This window comes from Trichomycterus rosablanca, chromosome 14 (genome assembly GCF_030014385.1).
Source record: "Trichomycterus rosablanca isolate fTriRos1 chromosome 14, fTriRos1.hap1, whole genome shotgun sequence".
Taxonomy (NCBI): Eukaryota; Metazoa; Chordata; class Actinopteri; order Siluriformes; family Trichomycteridae; genus Trichomycterus; species Trichomycterus rosablanca.
The window spans coordinates 1813650-1839870 of NC_086001.1; the positions used below are offsets into that span (position 1 = coordinate 1813650).

Below are 26221 nucleotides of genomic sequence, written 5' to 3' on the forward strand. Positions count from 1 at the left end.
CCACATGATCGTCGTATCATCAGAGAGAGCCCCAAAGTCGAGCTAAATCTTCTGTTGTGTGCATGAAGCATTTAAAAATACATTCATGCATTGATATTGGAAGCATTTCTACCTGCAGAGCCCTGTGTATTTAGCGTGCACATGCATGCACTGCATTCACACCTCTAAATCATCATATATGTAATGTAGCAAAATACAAATGTACTTTAGGATGGTTAAAAGTTCAAGGTTAGAGCATGTCTACCTGTGGAACACTCGGTATGTAGGGGTTATGCTGTATGTGTCAAGGTTCTGTGCTGAATGGCTTTGTACATATTAAACGGAGTTTCTCCATCGGACCTTTCTGCTATTGGCGTGATTACTAGCAATGCTAGCGTATGTGAACTCAATATTTAATCGTTTTGTAGGTCGTTGAAAGCCAATGTTAATTAATGACGAAAATAAATATATACATATAGTGTTGGATGCTATAGGTTGAACGATTTAATAATGCCCTGGTTCATAAACTATACTATGTAGTTGTAGCCTAGTGGTTAAGGTACTAGTAATTGAAAGGTTGTCACTGTTGGGCCCTTGAGCAAGGCCTTTAGTCATATTATTAGCCATGTATGTACAGTAGTACTACACACCACATACATTATATAACCAAAAGTAGCCTCATGTGGCCATGAGTATTTGTATAGTGTTGCAGAGTGTTCACAAGATTTTGAAGTGTGTCTGTGAGACTTTGTGTCCATAAAGTGATCATTGACCTGCAATCCTAAAGGTGTTTGAAAGGGTTGAGATCAGGACAGGACCACTGGAGTTCCTCCATATGCTGAAAGCATATATTGTTATATAGCTGTTAGCATGGGTGTGGCTGAAACACTTCAGCAGTATAGGCTGACCATATAACGTATATGTACTCATAGAGGTACTGATCAGAAAGGGATTTGTGCACATAAGTCTTTTAAAGCTTAATGTTCCTGCAGTCATGTACACTATTAAATCAGAACATTAGGGCCATCCACCAAATATGTGCATGACAATGCTTGTGTGATAACATTGGTCCATGTGAGGGTGAGGGATCTATTAAATGTTGGGCTGATGGTAGTTCCTCACAGTTCATGTGGTTCTTGTGTTGAATTAAGCAGATAAAATCAGCCAAATAATTATGTCCAGACAATTGGGTTGAAGTATCTCAGAAATCACAAGGGATGCTCATATGCAGGCAGCCAGGGCATCGTTCACTGATGCCAAGGAACATGAAGGCTTTAAAGCAATAAAAGAGCAACTGTGGCTCCAAGTGCAGATGATTTTAATCCTGGTGATGAGGTGAATGTGTCAGAACACACAGTGCATCAAACCATTCTGTGTCAAATTAGATAGATAGATAGATAGATAGATAGATAGATAGATAGATAGATAGATAGATAGATAGATAGATAGATACTGTATATTACAGACAGACAGACAGACAGACAGACAGACATAGATAGATAGATAGATAGATAGATAGATAGATAGACAGACAGATAGATAGATAGATAGACAGATAGAGACACATAGATAGACAAACAGACAGACAGTTAGATAGATAGATAGACAGACAGACAGAAAGACAAACAGACAGACAGTTAGATAGATAGATAGACAGACAGATAGACAGACAGACAGATCGATAGATAGACAGACAGACAGATAGATAGACAGACAGATAGATAGATAGATAGCCAGACACATAGACAGACAGACCGACAGACAGATAGATAGACAGACAGATAAACAGATAGACAGACAGACAGATATATGGATGGATGGACCATTATTGTCTATACTTGATGTTTATTTAATTTACTTTTTAAGGTGATGCACGCCTCATTACATTACACATTAAATAAAAAACACATATGGAAAATAAATTGTAGTAAGAATTAGAGGAACTTTAACAACCTTTTTTCTAAAAGAAATTGATTCCTGTATTTTGCCTTTGTTTAACATATATTTTTATAACTTTATCAAATACAACAACTATTATCAGAGAAAAAGACGTCTTTGGCTAGGTTTGTGCGCCAAAGTCTTTAGTGTGTCCCAAATCACATCCTAATCACTACATAGTGCACTCGGTAGGGAGTGTTGAATCGTGTTGAAGAAGAGATCGCGCAGAATATCCAACACCATCAGTACCTTTAATATTTATTTCAGTATGTATACTCTGCAAATATCCACATGATGAATGGTTGACATTTAAAGCACATATAAATTCGTTGTAGTGTGTGAGCAGTAGGAAGCTTGGTTTAATTGAGACACAGCCCACAGAGCTTGGGTTCAAACCATTGCATTTAAAACACCTGAGGTAGAATAATTAGCCCTGTGGCGATATGTCCCGCCTACTTTAAATCGTAATGTCCAATCAGAGAAAAGGAAAACGTGTCTGTGGTGTACTGGTTGGCTAATCCGTGTGGTCATTTATCTTCTGATTGGCTAATTGGCTTGCCAGTTTATTTACACGCCTGCGTTTTTTCCCGCCAAACGTTTCGTCGTTTATGGAGCTGCGTCTGTAGTAAAAGAGCATCTTCGCTCGACGCTTTTAAGTAAAAGGTAAGAAAGGAGAGTGGACTATTTTTATTTTAAGAAATTGCTTTTTCCTAGACGATTAAAGTATATATATATTGTTTTTGCCTGGTTTCTTTGCGTGTTAAGGTAGCACAAATGCTAACAGCTTACGTCATCGACTGTTTTAACGGTTTTATTTTTTGAATTCGGCGAACGTTTAACCTTATTATATGCATTTGTTTATTAATTAAAATCATAACATTTCCAGTGCTAATGATGTCTTTATTTTACAAATGCAATTGAATAATTTACTGGTGAGTCTAATTGTTAACCGAGGTGATATTTCTGATTTTCGGTTGGCTGTGTCCCAAATGCCTTTGTGCACTCTCTCTATATGCACTTTTGTGCTTGGTTTAAAATGGCGATCTGCACTTCGTGTAGTGCCCTAGATTATAGGGAAGCATATATTTGGAATACGACCTGCGTATTTACGTACGATCTGGTTAAGTTGCGTTTAATTGAAGGGACATTAGTGTTGTTCTAGATTTTGACATCTCTACTAAATTCTGGTTTGCTTTATTTAATTTTGGTGTACTATATTATGTGGATTAAAGCATTATATCCAGTTAAGTGTGTTGAACTCAGTTTAAGGTGGGGTGCAGCCCTACAAAGGTTCCCCTATTTTAGCTTCTCTGATTAGCTGATTTAAATCAGGTGTGATGAATAATGAATGCAGCCCTGTGACCCTTAAATAGCTGCTTTCTGATCCTCTGTGCTCTGTAACAGTGCTGTATGGGGTATAGTGTATTTGACACTATAAATACACAAACAGGTCAGTTAATGATTTAATATACACCGATCAGCCATAACATTAAAACCACCTCCTTGTTTCTACACTCACTGTCCATGTTATCAGCTCCACTTACCATATAGAAGCACTTTGTAGTTCTACAATTACTGACTGTAGTCCATCTGTTTCTCTGCATACTTTGTTACTGCCTTTCATGCTGTTCTTCAATGGTCAGGACCACCACAGAGCAGGTATTATTTAGGTGGTGGATGATTCTCAGCACTGCAGTGACACTGACATGGTGGTGGTGTGTTAGTGTGTGTTGTGCTGGTATGAGTGGATAAGACGCCTCACTGTCACTGCTGGACTGAATCGTCCACCAGCCAACAGCGCCCCATGGGCGGCGTCCTGTGACCACTGATGAAGGTCTAGAAGATGACCGACTCAAACAGCAGCAATAGATGAGCGATCGTCTCTGACTTTACATCTACAAGGTGGACCGACTAGGTAGGAGAGTCTAATAGAGTGGACAGTGAGTGGACACGGTGTGTAAAACCTCCAGCAGCGCTGCTGTGTCTGATCCACTCATACCAGCACCGTGTCAGTGTCACTGCAGTGCTGAGAATCATCCACCACCTACAGTGGTGTTCAAAATAATAGCAGTCCAACACCATTAACCTGATGAATCACTGTTTTTAGTAGAAGTGATATTTCTACTTAGCAAATAATTAACTTGAAAGTGTAGTAGAGTATTGAAAACAAAACAAACCCAACAATTAAGACATGCATGCCGTTCATTCTGAGTAATCGAAGCATTGATTGAAAGGGGCTTGTTCAAAATAATAGCAGTGAGGAGTTCAATTGGTGAAGTCATTCATTCTGCAGAAGAACGGGTGTCAATTTTGGCCCTTATTTAAGGTAGGAGGGGGGCAAATGTTGCACAGGTTGGTCATAGCGCATTTCCTTCTGAAATACTGGGTAAAATGGGTTGTTCCAGACATTGTTCTGATGAACAGCGTACTTTGATTAAAAAGTTGATTGTAGAGGGAAAAAACATACAGAGAAGTGCAGCAAATTATCGTCTGCTCATCTAAAATGATCTCAAATGCCTTAAAGTGACGACCAACACCTGAAAGATGCAGAAGGAAGCGTGGAACTACTGTTCAAAAGGATCGAAGAATAGTCAAAATAGCAAAGGCTCAGCCAGTGATCACCTCCAGAAAGATCAAGGAACATCTGGAGTTACCAGTGAGTACAGAAGATGATTAAGTGAAGCCGATTTACCAGCAAGAACTCCTTGCAAAGTTCCGTTGTTAAGAAAAAGACGTCCTGAATGGGTTAACATTTGCCAAGGAACACATTGACTGGTCCAAAGAGAAATGGCTCAACATTTTGTGGACTGGTGAAAGCAAACTTGATCCTTTTGGGTCTAGTGGACGTAGACAGTATGTCTGATGACCCTCGAGCACTGAATTCAAGCCACAGTTCACTGTGAAGACAGTAAAGCACGGTGGTACAGAATGATGATATGAGGATGTTTTTCATACCATGGTGTTACGCCTATTCATCACATACGAGGGATCATGGATCAGTTTAAATATATCAGAATACTTGAGGAGATCATGTTGCTCTATGAAGAAGAAGAAATGTCCTTAACATGGGTGTTTCAACATGACAATGACCCAAAACATCTTGGTTACAGACAAACAAGATTGAGGTAATAGAGTGACCAGCACAATCCCCTGACTTCAATCCCAGAGAGAACTTGTGTTCTGACGTCTGAAACACGTTTTTTTGAGGCAAAACCCAAAATGGCAGAAGAACTGTGGAATGTAGTGTAATCATCCTGGACTGGAATACCTGTTCAGAGGAGCCAGAAGTTGGTCGACTCCATGCAACACAGATCTCAGAAACAATTGTTCTGCCACTAAATATTAGTTCAGTCATTTAAAGTGAAACCTCAAACATTTTTTTCAGTTTATAGATAATTTTTTTTTGAGTTTTTAAAGAAAAATGCTGCACTGCTATTTTTTTGAACAGCCTAATATTTATTTTTCTTAACTTTCTGTAAAGGATGAACACAAACTGGCTAAATGTTGTTAATGTTTTGATTTAGAATTGAAAGTGTAGTATTTTCAGTGCATTTGCATTTATGGAAATAAAAGTTATTATAATGATTTTGTGCTTTATTCACTTTTTTTAAATCACTGCTATTTTTTTGAACACTACTGTAAATAATACCTGCTCTGTGGTGGTCCTGTGGGGGTCCTGACCATTGAAGAACAGGGTGAAAGGGGGGCTAACAAAGCATGCAAACAGATGGACTACAGTCAGTAATTGTAGAACTACAAAGTGCATCTATATGGGAAGTGGAGCTGATAAAATGGACAGTGAGTGTAGAAACAAGGAGGTGGTTTTAATGTTATGGCTGATCGGTGTATAATCGGTTTGTTAGAGGAAGTAGTTTATAAACTTTGCAAGGTCAAGGCAGCACTGATATCGAGCCCTCATTTAGGGCACACAGAAATCACACTGGCCTCCTGGCAATCAGAAGATTTATTTACCAATTACAGCACCAAATACGTTTTGTGTTAGTGTCAACAAAAGTATTATTACCAAAACGTTTAGGATATTTTTAGTATCGTTTACAACTTCTTTTTGGGTCACTTGGGTTAAATTGGTGCTGGGTGTATCGTTATACGGTGTCTTGCTGACCAACCTGCACCAACTCTTCCCTTCAGATCCAACAAGCTAGTGTGGGGTGTGCAGCATTCCCACTCGATGTGAGCCCTGTCTGAGATGGCTAGGTCACTGTGGACTGCCTTGCCTTGCCTTGCCTTGAACTCATTAAATAGAACTAACGAGCTGTTTAACCGTGCACGGATTGTCTTGAAACATGAATTATACCTTTATCAATTTAATTACACTCATCTCCTTTGTTTTAACTTCATGTTTTTATGCTTTATGTAAAGCACATTGAATAACCACTGTGTATATGAATACACAATACCAATAAATGTGCCTCGCTTTCAATAAAAATAGCCTTTCATGTTGCGTGTAGGAAAAATGTTCGAAGGCAGGTGAAAGTTCATCCATACAGCACTCGATAAATAGAATACGCAGTTTCGTCTAAATTTATCGCTGGAAAGTGTTAGTTTTGCTATGTGAATTTGATCAATATTTTACCCCGTATGTAAAGTCAGTCCATAGATGCTTCCTACTTAAAGTCAAGTAGTTCTTGAATGTTCGTGCTTAAACACAGATTTAGAGATGGTTCGGTGGTGGTTTTATTCATTTGTATTAAAAAAAGCATTTCTGCCGCTCGGGTGGCGCAGCGGTAAAAACACGCGCTGCAACCAGAGCTGGATGTCGAAAGAGCGTCGTTTCGAATCCAGCTCTGCCTTAAGAGGCTGGGCGGCTATATGAACAACAAATTGGCCTGTTGTTCAGGTGGGGGGCGGGACTTGAGACCGGAGGGGATACTCTCTCAGGAACGGGGCGGTGGCGCCCTCTGCTGGCTGGTCGGGGGCGCCTGTATGGAGACGGGAGGGGGTGCGGCGGAGTGTGTGATCGTCCGTGCACAGTACTCTGACGCGCTCCACTCGTCAAGTGTGGGTGATAAGACGGTCGATTGGCTGTGCACGTGTCGGAGGAGGCGTGGAACGGCCTCGTCAGCCCCCAATCAGGAGCAGGGACCGGTAGAACGAGAGATTGACTGATGGGATGAAAATTGGACGCGCTAAATTATAAAAAAAAAAAAAAAGAAGAAAAAAAGCATTTCTAATAAATTTGGCTTTCCAATAACTAGGGATGTAACGATACTCTACCCACGATGCGATACGATTCACACAAATCTTACAATTACAGACATTGACCGTTTCCTTTTAATATTTCTCTTAATAAAATATTGTATTTGTGCTTATCTTTTATTTTCTGAGGTAGGTGCAAACTATGCAAAACAATTCTGGTTTCACTTTCACAATTCTAAATATATATATAGTGCCAGCGCCCTCTGCTGTTTAAAGTGAATACCAATTCATCTTAAATGAATAACCGATTCAAATCGTGGCACGTGTGCACCGATTTTTAACTGTCTTGTGGTGCATCGTTACATCCCTACTAATAACCTAGATATTTAGTCAAATAAGCGTGTATACTAGCCGGATTCATGTCTTCACAGTGCCACTACATAACCAATGATGTCTGCCAGCCATTATACTGTACATATCTAGCTCTCATTTTTCCTATAGGTTTGCACTTACTTTACCCTGTCCCGTAGTGTACATGGACTACCAAAGAACCACCAGTGGTAGATGATTAGACGTTAGTACAACTGTTGCATCGACATGGTAGTATGTGTCGAGTGCAGCAGCATTATTAAGTGCATCAGTGCATTATTTAGAATAGTGCATTTTTGAATCTTCTCAGTAGTGGTCTTGGATCTATGAATGGATGGATACCAGATACCTACTGGTAAGATTTTACTGCTTATTAGACGAGAAAATATGCTCTCATCTGCTATAACACCAATCAACAGAGGGTGCTTTACGTAGTTCTTTTTAAATAAACCAATCTTGATATCTTATAACCGTGCAAAACGGGGAAAAAAACCTTGCTCAAGGGGCCCAACAGTGGCTGCGTAGCAGAGCCTGGATTTGAACTGATAATCTTCCGATTGATGGCCAAAAGCTCTACCCAGTAGGCCACCCTGTCCCTAAAATATAGTGTTTCCTAATGGTTTACAAGAAATACATTTTAAACATTACATTTTGGAATATTGGCTTTGCCAACATAAGCATTTGAAGTGCAATTGTGTGAGGATGTAGAATCTGTATCAGCAGGGCTAAAAACATTGTGCATCTCTCATACAAGGTTTGTAATTTTAAGCTTATAGGTGGTGAATGCAGCTGAGTACATCACACAGGTCTTAAGTCTGTCGTATTTAGATTGTAGATTGCATTAATAAAAACCCTAAGGTCGTAAGGTCAAAATGCTAGGACCATCCCTAAAAATGTACATGGCAGTGGGGACATGAAGGCTATGACGTCTGCTTCCTGACCAACATAAGATCTACTGTGACTCAAACTCAAGGTTTTAATGTGTCACAACACCCGATTCATCGTACCCTTCTGTGTATGGAGCTGCAGGAGAATCAAAGTGCCCATGCACCTCCTGTCCACCATCAAAAAGCACCTACGACGTGCATGCGGGCATTAACCTGGACATCGGAGCAACTGAAGGATGTTGGTCGTTCTGATGAATCCTATTTTCTTTAAGGTCATGTCGTGGGCAGGGCATGTGGTGGTGTTTACCTACAAAAGAGATTCACCAGGATGATCAGGCTTGCAATGTACAGAAGTACAGTATCCGCTGGTAACGTCCTGGTACCATCTGAAGGAGTCCTGTGGAGTCCATGTCTCAGTGGGTCAGAGCTGTTCTGACAGCCCGTGGTCCAAATGTTTTGGCTTGAGCTATTATAGATAGCCGTGTCTACCGCAGGATGCCAAGGGTCTAGTGTTTAACCTTGTTACTTATCGTCCAGGTGTATTGTAGAGGCCTGTGTCAGTCTTAGTTCACACTTTAGGGCTGGAAGAAACTTTTGTTAATAAAAACAAATAATTATGTGGCTTTTGCTCATTTAAGTGAGTCGAATTTGTGTTGAACTCTGTTCTATATTTAAGTGGAAATTATAGTGGTGCTTTCAGTGTTTTCCACTGAGTTTAAAAGCTAATGCCACAGCTCCGGAGTGCCCGTCTGCTTTTGAATTGAGTGTCTAGTTTGTGGAAGCGTGTGGTGATTCTTTCGTTATAAGTCTAGATGAGCAGTTTTTTTTTTTTTTTTTTAATGAACTAGGCACTAGATAAATCAGTGTGATGTCGCTGACTGCATTTTGCTAGGACACTGGACACACAAGGGCAGTGCCCATGGATGCTATACAGCACTGACTTCTGTCAATAAAAAAATATGTTAAAGAAAGCGCTACAGGTTGTCCTTTAATAAAAATGAGTAATATTTGTATTTTATGAGGGGGCGCGAGTGCCTGACCAGGGAGTGTGGCGGCATTGCGAGGTTTTTTTTACTTCTAAAACTAAAGCGATTCATTTTTCACCCACGGGAGACATAGCTCATTAGTCTAACTCTGGGGTTTTCAAACTGTGGGGCGCGCGAGTGCCTGTCTGGGGGGGGGGGGGGGGCGCGAGTGGCATCACGAGATTACTATTATGAACCGGTGGCACACAAGATTGAGCCGCGCATCATGAAGGGGAGGGGGGGGCGTGAGCCGTGCCTCACCAAGGGGAAGGGGGCGTGGAGGAAGCCGAGCTCGGTATCCGCGATCAAGCCGTGCTTCATGAAGGAGGGGAGGGGGGCGTGGCGGAAGGAAGTTGAGCGTGGTATAGGCAATTGAGCGCTGTCTCACCAGGGGGGGGCGCGCATGCCTAAAAAGGTTGAAAACCCCTGGTCTAACTGACCCCACACACATGCAGGTTAGATGTTATACAGTTCAGTCTGAAAAAACCTTAAAAATAGGACGAGCAGTGAAGATAAACCGCTGACAGAAGCATTGACGTGTGTGTGTGTGTGTGCCTTTAAGAGAGACGCTCTGTTCACAGTATCGATATAAGTGATTCATGAGTCGATTCGTTTTATGTGAAGCGTAAGTTCCTCTTCTCGGTTATCTCTCGGTGTTTACTGTTATTAATTAAATGTCGTGGTTTTAAATAAACACCAGCTACTACAGAACATTCTGTGTGACTCTCTTACATTAAAAAGCTTCATTACACTGATATTACCACAGATCTGTAACCGAGTCAGACTCGTTCCCTCTGTGGAGCTAAACGTTTTCTGTCAGTCAGAGCAGACGATCCTGAACTATGTACGATGCACAACGTTAATGATGTTATTTTAGGTGGTGAAGAGCTTTCACCATGGTTTCTGTACGATGGTTGATGAATGGTGATGTGATGGTTGGTGCTTCGTAGCTCAAAGTCTGGATCGATCCACTGAGCCGTTAAGCTTAACGCGGTCTTTATATATCACACCATCGGATCGGCTACATCTGGGAAATATCGCCGATCGCATATTTTGATTAAAAATCGGCCGATATCGTTTTATAGCCGATCGATCGTCCCATCTCTACTGAAAACCCGTTTAGACACGGTAGAAAGGACACAGTTTCCCTGGACGTTATTTGTACCTTCCCAGTCCTAGTACCTGGCTATTTCCTCTCTGCTCTGACTGGGCCGAGTAGCTGAGTCTTCACAGCTTCACAGAGCTTAGCAGTGGTAGGCTAGCACATTTGACCGGTCATTAGTCGACCATTAACTGAACCTTTTAGCACCCCATTAAAATATTAAATATTAGTTTTATTTAGTTTTATGTCAGCGAGGCAGCTCTAATAGGGCCGCAGCTAGTTCAGCATTTAGATTGTAAACGATTTCAGTAGCTAGGTTAGGTTACGACGTTAGGCGAGTCCTGCGGTTATATTAGGGTGTGGGGCAAAAACAAATGTTCAGCAGAGTTGAGCTGTGTGTTCTCATGACATGGCACAGAACTGAATCTCTTTCTCAGTGGTGCATGAGAAAGATCTGCAGCTCTGGCCTTCACATGGATATGAACCACATGTTGGAAATTTAAATGACCTTTTAAGTGAAAGCATTAATAAAACATCGTCGCCTAATGACATTTTTGAAGATGAATTTGCTGCTGTGGTGTGATTTATTTATTTATTTATTTTTGTATCAGGGTCTCTCGTACGTTTTGATTGTGGACTTGCTTAGACCCGAGTAGTGCCGGTATTTAAATAACATTTAAATTTAAAAGTGTCCCTCTGAATAGGGCGTGACACTAAAATGTTCCTAGGTAGCCTCCACATCTTCGTTGGCTCTAGTTTTTCCCAGAACTTTCCGGCCGTGGTGAGGGAATGATGGATGAATGTTGGTCTTGAGAAATTATTGAGGTCAAGTGTGTTCCTGCCTTCCGAATGCTGTAAGGTTTTTATAATGAAATTGGGGAGGAGTGTGGGGGGTGAAAGCTGGTGTTGAAACCGGGTTACTGTTGGAGGCCATGAATCTTTTTTCCCCTGCTTTTAAATCTATTTTTCATGGATTTCCAGGGTTCTCCCCAGTCCATTTTCTTTTTTTCTTTTTTTTATAAATTTAGCACGTCCAATTTCGTCCCATCTATCATCCTCTCATTAGTGCGGATTCCTGCTCCTGATCGGGGCTGACGAGGCCGTTCCACGCCTCCTCCGAAACGTGCACAGCCAATCGACCGTCTTATCACCCACACTTGACGAGTGCAGCGTGGCAGAGTACCGTGCACGGAGGATCACACACTCCGCCGCACCCCCTCCCGTCTCCATACAGGCGCCACCGACCGGCCAGCAGAGGGCGCCACCGCCCCGTTCCTGAGAGAGCATCCCCTACGGTCTCGAGTCCCGCCCCCCACCCGGACAACAGGCCAATCGTTGTCCATAGCCGCCCAGCCTCGACCGGTGAAGGCAGAGCTGGATTCGAAACGACGCTCCTTCGAAATCCAGCTCTGGTTGCAGCGCGTGTCTTTTACCGCTGCGCCACCTGAGCGGCCTCCATTTTCTTTGGAGACATTAGGGTTGGGCGATATTGCCGATTTTCATACCGTCATACCGTCTTCAGAAAATACCGCGTTATACGGTATTACCGCGTGGGGTTGCGGACGTCTCTCTGTTAGTAACGGGTCGTTCGCGAGCGATCCGATTCTACTGAACGGCTCTTTCAAACGAACCGAGTCGCATCTCTGGGAACCGTTATATATTTATATGTGTTTTATATGTTTTCATTTTTGCGCCGTTCTTATTGGTATCAGTACGGGGAATTAATCAGTCATAATAAAAGCTGTTTATTGTCGGAATTCAGATCCGAAACACTTTTAGTATCGCGACGAGTGAGCGCGACACACACACACACACACACACACACACACACACACACACACACACACACACACACACACAGATAATATTAGATTGTATAAACTTGCACAAGTGTGTTTCTTTTGCAAGTTCGGGCTTGTCAGTGAATGTAACCGTATTCGGTACACAGATGTTATATTGACATGCCAGCGTGTTGTGCCACCCCATCCCATAGTTTAAAGTGGCAAGATACTAACTGTTAGCTTAGCAGGCAAAACCCGATGGAATCGCTGTCTAAGTAGCGCGTTCGAATAACCTGCCTTATAATAAGTCATTGACCTATTAGAATCCTATATACTGAGGCAGCTGCCTGTGTAGGCAGTAAGACAGCAAGGCAGCTCACTAGGTGTTTGAACACACCCTATGTGAGCACCCCCACAACCAATCAGTGAGCTCCAACCGCCTACAACTCCCGCCCCTCCCTTATTGTGGATGCGCGCAGGTCTTAAAGTCTCCGTTTTCAAGGTGGACCTGAAGCGGAAATTTGGCGCTTCACATTTTTAAATACCGCGGTATACCGTAATACCGTCATACCGCCCAACCCTAGTACACATACAATCATTGGCCACTTCATTAGGAACAGCATGTTTGTACTGGGGTAGCACTGCTGTCTGCTTTGCTCTCAAAACGTCCTTAGTTCTTCCTGATTACCTGAATCATGCCGTAAATCTTTGCCTGATAGATGCTGTATTGCATTTGGATCTGGTAACTGGGGATGCCATTGGAGTATGCTGAACTTGCATTCATGTTGCAGAGGAAATCAAGGGTCATCAGACCAGGCAACATTTTCCCAAATGCGTGTGGCTTTGCCCACTGTAATATTAGATATCCTTGTGAGGTCTGTTGTAGCCCTTTCACCTCGAGCGTTCATTCTGAGATGCTTTCCTGCTCACTAAAGTGGTGCTGGTTGGTTCTTTGAGTTTCTCTTACTCACTCCAGTTGTTGCAACCACCAAGTATATATTCTCTATACTTTTTATTTGTATAATATACTTTATTTGGAATTATTTTTCGTCCCCGAATATGTCGTTTATTTATTCCAATTCATTTAAGTAAATCTCTATGCCACCCTAATGTGTATGGAGATCCCTGGTGGGCCTGGTTCCTCTCAAGGTTTCTGTCTTGTGATATTTAGAGACTTTTACTTGCCACTTATCTTTCGGCTGCTCATCTGCATTTTCGTTCATGATAAAATAGTGCAGTGGTAATTCTGTTTCTGCTTCCACAATCCTTTTAAACTGATCTGTAATTTATCATGTTTTTAAACAGATTGTAATACTATTAAGAGGAAAAAATAACTAACTTAAATTGATTACAGCGGTGCTCTTATCTGTAAAGCTTTCGATGGAAGCAGCTTTAGAGCCGTTTTGATGAATTCTGTGCCTTGGCATTCAGAACCTGTTCCATCATGTCTAATACCATCTGATACCTCGCCTGCCTATAACATCAGCTCAGCTGGTCATCACTTGTGTTCGGTAGCTTGCATGAGCCATGGCGAGTTCCCTGGACGGAAACGTTACCCACCCGAATCCTCCCGTTTATCAGATCGGATGCCATGTCCTGAACTTGTGATCCCACCGGTGTCGTTCACGTCATGGATTTCATTGACTGATGTTGGATACTGTACGTCTACCTGGAACCATCAACCTCATCCCACCCACACCAGCACCTATCTTAAATTAACCAAGAAAACTAGCTAAACACCGATCAGCCATAACATTAAAACCACCACCTACTGTCCATGTTATCAGCTCCACTTACCATATAGAAGCACTTTGTAGATCTACAATTACTGACTGTAGTCCATCTGTTTCTCTGCATGCTTTGTTACCCCCCTTTCACCCTGTTCTTCAATGGTCAGGACCACCACAGAGCAGGTATTATTTAGGTGCTGGATCATTCTCAGCACTGCAGTGACACTGACATGGTGGTGGTGTGTTAGTGTGTGTTGTGCTGGTATGAGTGGATCAGTTTTTAAACACCTCACTGTCAGTGCTGGACTGAGAATCCTCCACCAACCAAAAAATATCCAGCCAACAGCGCCCCGTGGGCAGCGTCCTGTGACCACTGATGAAGGTCTAGAAGATGAGCGACTCAAACAGCAGCAATAGATGAGCGATCGTCTCTGACTTTACATCTACAAGGTGGACCGACTAGGTAGGAGTGTCTAATAGAGTGGACAGTGAGTGGACACGGTGTTTTAAACCTCCAGCACCAGCACAACACACACTAACACACCACCACCATGTCAGTGTCACTGCAGTGCTGAGAATCATCCACCACCTAAATAATACCTGCTCTGTGGTGGTCCTGTGGGGGTCCTGACCATTGAAGAACAGCATGAAAGGGGGGTAACAAAGCATGTAGAGAAACAGATGGACTACAGTCAGTAATTGTAGAACCACAAAGTGCTTCTATATGGTAAGTGGAGCTGATAAAATGGACAGTAGGTGGTGGTTTTAATGTTATGGCTGATCGGTGTGTTTAACTGATGAACATTCATGTTAAATAGGATGGGAAACTATTTATTTGGCAGTGGAACAGCCGGAGCCGTGTACCGAGCGGCAGCACGGAGAAGCCGTTAGCCTACGTGCTGGGTGTGTGGGCGTGACATCGTTTGGCGCTTCTTTCCAGATTATTTTTGCATCGCAGCTTGTTATAACCCCTGCGGTGATGGCAAGAAGTGTGACCGTTTTCAAGCTTTTGGTCTGGACGGTGCATCATTTAACCCTGAATTCACTGTTCCAGGCTTTCTGCAAAAGTCATTTTTTAAAGGTCAAGATGTTCTGCTTTTTAAATAAATGGTTTCATGCAGAGTATTGATTAGTGTGGTCTAGTAAACGTTGTCATTTACCCAGTTTAATTGAAGGTAGGACTGCACCAGCAATTCTGATCAGTTTTATGTATTAGAATAGAGGATTTGAGTTCGAGTATGTGGACAGAGCACTAAACACTGTTTAAAAATCTTTCTTCTGCACTCATCCTACCAGAAATTCCGTTGTTGTCTGGCGTTTCATTTTATTCATTCATTCTTTTTCTTATCCGCTTATCCTATTAGGGTCCCAGCTTTTCAATGGCCGCAAGGCACACGGTAACACCCTGGACGGGACGCCAGTCCATCGCAGGGCACACACACACATACACACATCCATTCACCTACAGGGCAATTCAGTGTCTCCAATGAACCCGACTGCATGTTTTTGGACTGTGGGAGGAAACCCACGGAGAACATGCAAACTCCGCACGGAAAGGACCCGGACCGGACCGCCCCGCCTGGGGATCGAACCCAGGACCTTCTTGCCACGAGGGTGAGGCGACGGCGCTACCCACCGTGCCGCCTCCGTTTCATTTTAGTTTCGTCTTAAACATTTACTTCGTCTCCGTGCCTCTGAGCTTTCACAATATGGACCACGGAGCTTCTCCTCACCGTCAGAACGTTGTGGAGGAACAGCAGCAGCAGCGCTCGGAGCTGTTTGGGACGCTGCGTTTGCGTGAAGGATTTTTTTTTTTTTTTAAAGGTTTTGTCTCTAATTCTACGGATGTGTTAAGAACAGCATTATGATGGTCTCCAGTTGTTCTTAATGAACCCGAAGCCTAGCCAGCAAACGTCTTGTAGGTAGGCTAAGTTTTAATGCCAAAATAAGAAAATCGATGCCTGCTGTAAACCCAATCCATTTTGCAAAAAGATTCAAAACAAACTAATTCTAGACTTCGTTATTCTGCGCTGCAGCGCCTCGTGTCTCAGACCTCCTGCTACTTCCTACATTGTTTTGATTGCTGTGATTTAGAAGCCCTCCCATTCCTTACACTTTCTTTACACCCCCTTTAATTTACATCATTTTGTTGCCAGGAGGAATAGAGGCATGCTGTGCTCCGAATGAAGAAAAAAAGTTCCAGCTCTGTACGAGTTGTGAACTAAACGCCTCGACTAAACAAAAATCGCTTTAATTGAATTCTTTGAGTGGTGCAGATGCCCCGCTTTGATTCATTTATCTAATGGGATGCTCCGTGTCGTCCTTATGAGCCTAAATTAGTTTTTCTCGGTCATATTAAGTAAATGAAAATTAATTCCGAGTAGTTTAGGAGTTCGTTAAAAGAAAACATACTTCATTAATTCCTAATCGATGTGGCTATATTTAGCATGGATGCTGTCCTATAGCAATAAGTATATGCGCAAGTTTTATAGTCTTATAGTTTATCTGTCTTAGATTATTGTAGGGCAGTGGTAACTGGACTAGTAATCAAAAAGGTTGCTGGTTCAAGCTCCACCACTGCTGGGCCTCAATTGCTCAAACTGTTGTCATTGTAAGGCACTTTGGATAAAAAGCGTAAACTCTGATGCCGAGACTGCCCATGCAAACGGCTTTAGAAACAACAACTCGACCCGTGACCTTTGCTTCACTGAAAAGTGTGTGTTTTCAGGCTGGGTTATTGATATTTGAAGAACACCGAGTGCTAGGGTTAAGCAGAGCGTCTGTAATAAAATAATAAACAGGCATCTTAATATTTCAGTGTTATTTTCACTCGACGAGTGAGCATCCGACGCTGCCTTGGTGACCAAATCGATCCCAGCATTCATTGTAGAAAAATAAACACAGCTGACGGGGCGGAGAAACGTATTTATTATCAAACGTAAATAAAATATTACTGATTTTTAACTTGTATAAACTTGTGCCGAGTGTTTTTATTTGCAAGTTCGAGCTTGTCAGGAAATGTAACGGTTATCGGTACATGAAGGGAGATGTTATATTGACGTTAGCGTTAGCGCTGTGCTACCTCAGTTCATTGTTTTTAATGTAAATGCTAAACCCGATGGAATCGCTGTGTAAGTAGCGCGTTCGAATAACCTGATTTATGAGTTGATGACTTATTAGAATCCTCTCTACTGAGGCAGCCGCTGATGTAGGCAGTAAGGCAGCGAGGCGGCTCACTAGGTTTCCGAACACGCCCATAATGTGGCTGCTGACGATGAGAAAAACAGTAGTAGCTTAAATAACTTTTTCAAACGGACTTATCCGTAAATATTTAGTGCAAACAGTAATTCAAAATAAAATATAGCAGCTAAACATGAGTAATAAACGTGTTGCCATCGAACTTGTTAGCATAGCGAGCAAGTGAAGTACCTCCATGCAGCTGACTCTTCGGCTCGCTCCATGTTGCTGTTTTTGTTTGCGTTATACGCCGTGCGTCGGCAGCGCGTCCTGTGTGGGCTCGGCACGCGTCGCAAACGAACCAAAGCGAACGGATCGGACCCGTGGATCGGCCCGATTGTCCGATATCCGATCCATCTCATTTTGGTAATATCGGGACCGATATCCGATCTTAATATCGGATCGGTGCATCCCTACTCCAGGCGAGTTCATGTGGATATCGTGCACCGATCTCCATTATCCCCCGTGTCCTTGTGTGTTGGCATTAATCAGCCAGCAGGGGTCGTAATTTCAGCAGCCTGACTGGCCGTTAGCAGAGCTGAGGTTCGCGCTCACAAGATGTACTTGCACAAATCTGCCTTAATGTTTGAGGCACATTTTTAGCAACAGTAAGCCAGTACCTGTATAACCTAACCTGGTTTGCTTGGTTATTTTAAGAGCACAAAAGGAAGCTGTGGAAATGACTGTTGGATGAAGCGGTGGATTTCAGTAGGTTAGATTAGTGACGGGATAGATGAGCTAACTGAGATGTCTGAGATGTTTGCTTGTTGTTGTTATTTATGAGAAGTGTGTAGTATTTTATTTTGGGTCTCGGCCATCATGGGCCAGCAAGCAGGGAATGCAGGAAATGATTGAACTAGCATAACAACCGTATACCATAAGGACTGATGCTTTTCATTTGGCTTTTTATGCTAAACTTAGTAGCTGCACTGAAAATAATCGTGTGTGTTAATGCAGTGTTGTTGCGAGTGTTCGTGCAGCTCCGATACCACTTAAAGATCTGACCATCAGGGCTGATACTAGCATAGAACACCTCAGTGTTTCTTCCTCTAAGCCAGGGGTGTCAAACTCATTTTCACCGAGGGCCACGTCAACATTATTGTGGCCCTCAAAGGGCCGATTGTAACGTATCCTGCTGTGATTGCAGTCTGTCGTTTTTCTTGGAGGCTGAATTCTGCATTTATATCGTCCTCCTTTACCACAGACACGGCCTCATAACACAAGAGACGCACCGGTTTCTCTTCCTGAAGCACAAACTTGTTTTCACTTTCATTACATTTCCTCCTTCTGCTTCATTTTCTTATTTATCTTCTTGTACATTTTGGGATCATGTGTAAATATTTCTTAACATCATCTACTGGCGGGATGCGTCACTTTGCAGGTCACAAAATCAGCCTGCATTGTGAGAGATGCAGTTTAATGTAGGATTTTACAGTGTATTTTAAGACAATCATTCTAATAGTTTATCGCCCTTGCTCAGCTAGACAGACAGACAGACAGACAGACAGACAGACAGACAGACAGACAGACAGACAGACACAGACAGACAGACAGACAGACAGACAGACAGCTCTCTTCAGAACACAGTCGGTTTATTTGCTTCCCAGCTGTGTGATTCACTGTGTGCACCAGAATGAAGTAAAAATACAAACAATAAAAACAATAAAGAACTTAATACAGTAAAAGCACACAGCTGTAGTCAAGTGTTACATCTGGTACAATATGAGATTTAACCAAACGTAAAATAGCGCTAAGGAGTTAGCATTGTGTGTAAAGATACTAATTGCTATAGTAACGGTAACGATTGTATTTAATTACGGTGAATTTGTAACTAAAGCGCTGTGATATACTCACTAAACATTTACTAACAACTGAGAATATAAACGCCACGACTTACAGACGATGCTTCTGTATTATACTGCAAGATAATTATTTATATTTATTATTATTGTTTACGTTACTACCCGCGTTCTTTTGCCGTAAAAGTCACATGGCTTCTCAGCGAAGGTCAAAGTTAGTTGCCATGACTACGATGTCACGTTGTCTCTTAAAGGCGCCGCAGTCCCGTTAAATTATAAGCGCGTCTCTGTAACGACTCGAACCATCACAACAATCGTACGGTGGTTTAAGCTCTCGCTCTGGCCGGATCTGGCCCGCGGGCCGTGAGTTTGACACCCCCGGTCTAAAGCTTCTGCTGTGATAATAGTGACCCAGATAATCTGTTAGTACAGGACGCGAGTTCTAATAAAGTGCACAATTAAAGCAGCTTTGATCTGATTGACAGGGTTATTTACATATTTAGCATTTACCAATTTTATCCAAAGCGACCAACAACTATGACTGAATAAATAAGAAAGGCCCGACTTAGGGTCCCAATAGTGACAACGTGGTGGTGGTGCTTGAACCAGCAACCTTCTTCATTCGTGGACGTTACAATGCTAACTAATAGCATTGCAGGTTTCTTATACATACAAAAACTTCTTTTTAACAGCACCAAATAATACATCTTTAATTAAATATTAGTACAGATCGTAAGAAATGACTCCACTGATGTGTATTTGGGGACTGTTGAAAACTGTTGTTGGTTGGAGAAGCGATGATGCTTTTCACCTAATCGTTTCATTTAGCACCCACAGTTAGCCATTTATGTTCTAACTACATGCTCCAGAGCATTTGGGACAAGGGGGGGGACCAAAACGACAGCAGGTGAAGTGGAGTACGCATGATAACCCTAATGATGCGAAGCTAATACAAAACTACGAATGTGAGATTTGGCCAATTAGCCTCTCGAGGTTCTAATTTGTTTTCGGATCTGCCCAGCTAATGCTAGTGGGTAATGAAACATTGTTTAGCGTTTCTCTTCCTGAACTCTAAATGATTAGTTCATATCATACCAATGTACTTTTTTAAACTCTTGATTACAATTATTCTCGTTTATGCACCACCAGCAATTTACATTTAATTACCCCTTATGACGTCAGTCCCTTTGGTAGGAATTACAGCTGCTGGACTTGGATACATCTGTACAAGCTTTGGGCAGTTTATTCCATTCTTCATGACAGACTGTCTAAGCTCCATCTGATTGAATAGTGTCTGAGCTGCCATCCTCAGGTCTCCCAGATGTTTAATGGGGTGAAGGTCTGGGCAAGGATTTCCCTGCAACAGAGAAGTACACCAGTAGCACAATGCTACCAGCACCATGTTTCACTGTAGGGGTAATATTGGTCAGGTGATGTGCAAATGTTCATCTCATCATGCAAAACACTTATTTCATGATCTCTCATGACTACCAAGTCCTCCAGATCATCCCTCTCATTTATTTGAAAGGCTTCACTGAGTTTAGCTGTTTTCCACGAATGGTAATGGGTCATTTTTAAACCGTGTTGTCATTAATATGATTATCAGATCACCTTAATCTAGTTTATGTAGGACTGGTTGTTCATGTTTAGGAGGTTTTTCCATGCCACCGTCGCCCTCGACTTGCTCAACAATGGTTTTTTGGTCCGTTGGTCCTGGATTCTGTAAAGTTGCTTTGAGACAACGTCCATTGTAAAAAGCGCTATATAAATAAATTAGACTTGACTTGACCAGGGTTAATAGTCTATTATACCTGTGTACTGTAATAGAAGCAGTGGTTTACTATAGTTAGATCGTTGATGGTGGGGTGAAGTGCTGTATTGGGACGTGGAATTGAAGCTGCCAGTCATTTTTTTTAATCCCACGAATATTTTAGCTTTCTGATAAGCTGCTGTTATATAAGGAAAAACCGCCCATGTTTCGATCTCTGTTCAATTAAACGCTGAAATTAGAAACGGACACACGGATGTGAAGCTGGAGAAACCGAAGACTTATTTCCGTCTTTTTTTTTTTTTACCTAGTTCAGCATTTTATCTGGCTCACAGTCAGCTTTTCTTGTCCTTGAGCTATGTTGAGCATTTTCATAGGCTAAAAGATGATGCCTCCACGGAGCAAATTCATATGCTGGTGGATTGAATCGATTTTGCCCTCTCACATCCGTCAGGCATGGTTAAAATAAAAAAGGCCGTCATGTTGGTGGTTTGGGGGATTAAAAAAAACACTTATTACACTCGGCTGCGTCATTTAAAAATCACTCATCTAATTTTACTTACTGCGATTCCTTTTAGAACAATGAAGAGAGAATCTTTTTAGCATTTCTTACCTGTAGAACGTCCCTCCTTAAACTGCTCCTCAAGGGTGGCACAGTGGATCAGTGGGTAGCTCCGTCACCTCACAGTGAGAAGGTCCTGGGTTTGATTCCCAGGTTTCCGTGTGGAGTTTGCGTGTTCTGTAGGGATGCAACGATACACTCAATTTAACTGAAATTGAAGACAAATTATAACAGTTTCCTTTCATTATTTCTCTTAAAAAAGAAAATAAAATCCTGGATTTGTGCTTATCTTTTGTTTATCTAAATAATGAATGCGCTTTTATTTCTAAGGTAGGTACAAACTATGCAAAACGATTTTGAATTGAGCCCAATTTGCCTGGAAAACCCCGAATCTGGCAACCAGGCGTATTGCGCCAGTGACGTCAACCAGGCGAGGTGTATAACGCCAGCGCCCTCTGCTGTAAAAAGTGAATTTCGATTCATACCACATGTCAGATCGATTAGAATCGTGGATTATTTGAATCGGTTATTAACCGTCTCTGTGCGGGTTTCCTCTGGGAGCTCCGGTTTCCTCCCACAGTGCAAAGACGTGTGAAGAAGAGATACACGACTGAATAATCTTTAACCACCAGTCCCGTCATGAATGCAACCAAGCGATATGCCCAGTCGTCAAGGTCCAGCTGAAAACCTGCCTGAAATGAAGCAAAGATCAAGGGTTGTGTTCTCGATGTCGCACTGGACACATCAGGATGTGAAGCAATGAAGGATATTTTATTATTATTATTTTTCACGCTTCCTCTCCACCAGTGCCGATCCCCGCCCCCTCCGACACGTGGGCAGCAGCCGTACGCATCTCATCACCCACACTAGACGAGTGCAGTGCAGCTCAGCTCTGTGTACGGAGAGCCACACCCTGACCAACGCACTCTTTCCTCGTCTCTGTGCAGACGCCATCGATCGGCCAGCAGAGGTCATGAAAGTCCCACCCCTATATGAACAACAGGCCAAATCGTTGTTCGTGCGGCCGGCAGGCAGAGCCGAGACGCGATACGACGTGTTCGAGATCCCAGCTCCGGTATTCTGGCGTGTGTTTTTACCGCTGCGCCACCTGAGCGGCAATTAAGGACATTTTTAACCTGAATGAAACTGAAACTAGGGCTGCACGATATTTCGTTTCAGCATCGACATCGCGATAGTCACGTGGCGGGACGTGCGATGTCACTTGATGCAAATTAAATCGAATACGTCACGCTAAAACTTTTTTGCTGCTCGACACAAAGCGAAAATTCACACCGTTCACATTTTCCATGACGCATCTACACCAGTGTGTTCAACAACCCAGTGAGCCGCCTCGCCGTCTTACTACCTACACAGGCAGCAGCCACAGTAGAGAGGATCCTAATAAGTCAATGACTTAGAAGGCAGGTTATTGGAACACGCCCGGTTCCATCGAGTTTCGCGTTTAGCATCTTGCCATTAAAACCAATGGAATGAGGTGGGACGGCGCTAACATGTCAACATAACATCTGGATTCGCGTACAGAAAACTCTTGCAAAGAAAAACACTCGTTAAAAATGAATAATTATTTATTTACGTTTGAGAGAAGAGATGCCGCAGTGTATTCTGGGATTGCCTTCATCACTAAGGACGCGCGTTTTCGAGTCTCAGCATTGTGCTTAGTAACTAAGGCATCTAAGTAACTAAGAAATCTGGGATTTGGAACGGGTGTATATAGCTGCTCTTTTGTTTGTATAGTTTTATTTTAAATAATGTTACTACTTGAAGAGGTTTTGATTGTGAAATAAAATATTAAATGACCCATTTTGTCAATCCTGTTAATAATTCCCTCGTGTGATATTGAAGCTTTCTTAGTTTAATGCTCAGTTTCAACCCAGTACAAAGATGCAGCTGGTCATAATCTTTTGTATCTCTTGTAGGCATCACGCTTTCTCACAGATGAGCCCCTTATTTAGAGTAAGATACTGTACATGCATTATTAATATTATTAATAATGTGGTGAAAATTCCTGCATTTTTTTAATATCGCAATATAATAGCAGGAAAAAAAAATATCATGCAACCCTAACTGAAACGATAATAAATTTCCTATAACGTATACACACACGTGTAACCAAAAGCCCTAGCACATCCACGTATGTAAGTTATAAATGTAAACATGGTGTTAGAATGAATAAATGTCATTTCAGTGAATGGTTTTAGGATAACTAGATAATGTCATGTAAATGAAGACCACCTTCCAACCAGTGCGAGCGTAGTGAATTAGCGGTTCACTTACTTTTGTGCCAAAGTTACCTGCATAGAAATTGCAGTTTTTAATCTCTCTCTTTTATTTATCAGCGGTTATCGGCTTTCCCTTCATCTATGACTGCCTGTGAGCTCCCGAGACGTGCGTTCTAATGTTTTGGCTCATCAGCGGTCAATTGCATAGCATAAAGAATCATGGATGGCATTTGGTACTTACCTATGGGGATGTGTGCGTCTTAGTTTTAGTAACTGGTGATTTAATGTAATAGAAAATGTGCTAACCTTGATTTGTATTTTAAACATCTGCTGTTGTTTTAACCATCTTTAAATATGTTGTAGTGAAATATTTCTATTTTTTTATATCACACTATAATTCTTTAAGGGAAAAGTGTGGTTGTTGGGTTGTAATTTGGGGACCTATTTCCAGTCAGTGTCTCTAAATTGATTTAATAAATGAGGAATAATTTTTTTTTATAGCTTTTATTAATATATTTTACAGTGATTTTGTCAGTATGGGGTAAAATACTGCCATCCGTGATCAACCTTGAGTCCCCCCACAAACACACAGGCAATCTTGTGCTTCTATAGGTGCCCGGCTGGCTGAAAGCAGAGATGAGCTCTCGGCGCTTGTGGTCTAGCGTGTTTTACTGCTGTACCCAAGCACCTTATTATTTATTTTCATGCCGAAATGATATAGTAAGGTAAAACTCGGCTGATTTTATTATAACTACACTGTCAGGATGAGCTTTAAGATCTTAAACATCTCACTTCTCTGATATGTGTTACCGAGTGTAACCGGTTCCTCCTGTATGTGGGTCGTTTTATGCTCGTCTTACTGCATCACTGCAACGTTTACTGCAAGTCTTGTTAAATCCGAGTATGAAGGTTTGTTTATTAAAATCTGTTTTCATTTTAATAAACCACTGATTTTGATGTAGGTGGAATAAAACGTGCATCCTGCCAGCTTCAGATTTTGTATTAAAACTAGGGCTGTCGAAGTTAACGCGATAATAACGCATTAACGCGATCTCAATTTAACGCGATTAAAAAAAATAGTGCCGTTAACTCAAATTCTAGTTCATGTTGAGACTTGACTGGTAGAACAAACGTTTTAATGTCGGACTTGCCACCGTTGTTCATTTGCGGTTTGTTAAAATAATATAACTGAGCGTCGTAGGGATGCACTTGCATAATAAAGAAATAAATACACGGTATATTCACAAGTTGTCGGGAGCAAAACACTTTATTAACTTCTTCTGTTACGGCACTGAATACCGGAGTCAAGCACGCTAGTCCATGAACTATGGAAGCCCCAAAAGGGTCAAAACACACTCACTTCGTGTAGAAACGTCCACTTTTCACATTTCACTTAAAAATCCTTGTTTTCTATAACATTTACACAGATTTTATTTAATGCGATTAATCGCGATTAACTATATGAAATTCTGAGATTAATCGCGATTAAAATTTTTAATCGTTTGACAGCCCTAATTAAAACATGACCGAGATGTCGGTCACATCCTTTAGACTGGACTAGTGGTCAGGTCATGACCTGTGGTGTGTTTATACACTTTTATTCTGTGTACGTTTCGACGTGTTAACGCGTTAACTTGTTAACATTCTGCTCCAGCTGTGTTTTTTTGCAGGAAGTTAGATTGTGAATCGTTTAAATCTTGAGCTCTGAAGCTTTGCTGCGTTCTGTGTGTGTGTGTGTGTGTGTGTGTGTGTGTGTGTGTGTGTGTGTGTGTGCATGGTTGTCCCAGTTCTTGAAGCGAATCCCTTCCCCTGTGTCTGTCCTGATGTGATCTGTTCTGACGTTCGTGTCTCTAACACGGTGTGCTCTCTGTGTCCACGTTTTTGCAGACGGCATCTCCGAACTAACATGGCAGTCAGGCTGTGTGATGTGGCTTCTCTGCTTAGAAGTGGCTCGTGGGCGGCAGAGCCTTGGACTGGGGTCTGTGGGACTTTATTTACTTATTTCATCTATCTCATCTCTCTACTGTCACGTCATGCCAGTTATGGTCAATTTCCTGTGGTGCTCGGCGCATATCAGGCATTAGATCTAGTTTGGTAATAAAGCACAGAGGAAAACGGCCTGGATAAGTGTTCAAAAATTCTGTTGCTAGCATTTCTTTGCTTACTGAAAAACACAACGTATACAATTTCCAATGTTTAAATTGATATTTTAAGTGGTTGTAATACTCCACGACTGAACTGTTAGAGAAAGGTAAGTCTAGTGTGTGAAAGTCCTAGTCTAATGTGGTGCTATCGACCTGACCGGGTGTACGCCAGCGCAGTAGTGTAGTGTAGACTCTCAGGGGTCAGCATGAGAGTGGTGCAAGCGGCAGAGGATTCGTAATAGGCAACTGGAAGAAAAATTATTTATGTTATTAATGAATATATAAAATAGGTATAAAAATGACCAAGACTTCCAAAATACGACGTTTTTTGACGCAATTAAATCTAAAAAATCTTCTATAATTTGTTTTAAATGACAGTAGACTTAGGACTAGGGATGTAACGATATACTCTACCCACGATGCGATTTACGATACTGGGTTCACGATACAATTCTATCCAGATTGTTAAACAAAATTAAATTGAAGACAAATTATGACGGTTT

At 41.9% G+C, this 26221-nt stretch overlaps 1 protein-coding gene across 5 annotated transcripts in view; it reads left to right on the top strand.

The window, feature by feature from the left end:
- Positions 1–2515: 2515 nt before the first annotated feature.
- The window catches only part of elavl2 (ELAV like neuron-specific RNA binding protein 2), a 49798-nt gene continuing 26092 nt past the window's right edge, over positions 2516–26221 (top strand). For all 5 annotated transcript variants that reach the window (XM_063008175.1, XM_063008177.1, XM_063008176.1 and 2 more), the window contains exons 1-2: positions 2516–2580; positions 25462–25552. In XM_063008175.1, the coding sequence (XP_062864245.1) occupies positions 25481–25552 (72 nt within the window). In that variant the 5' untranslated portion in view covers positions 2516–2580; positions 25462–25480. The remainder of the gene's footprint in view (positions 2581–25461; positions 25553–26221) is intronic.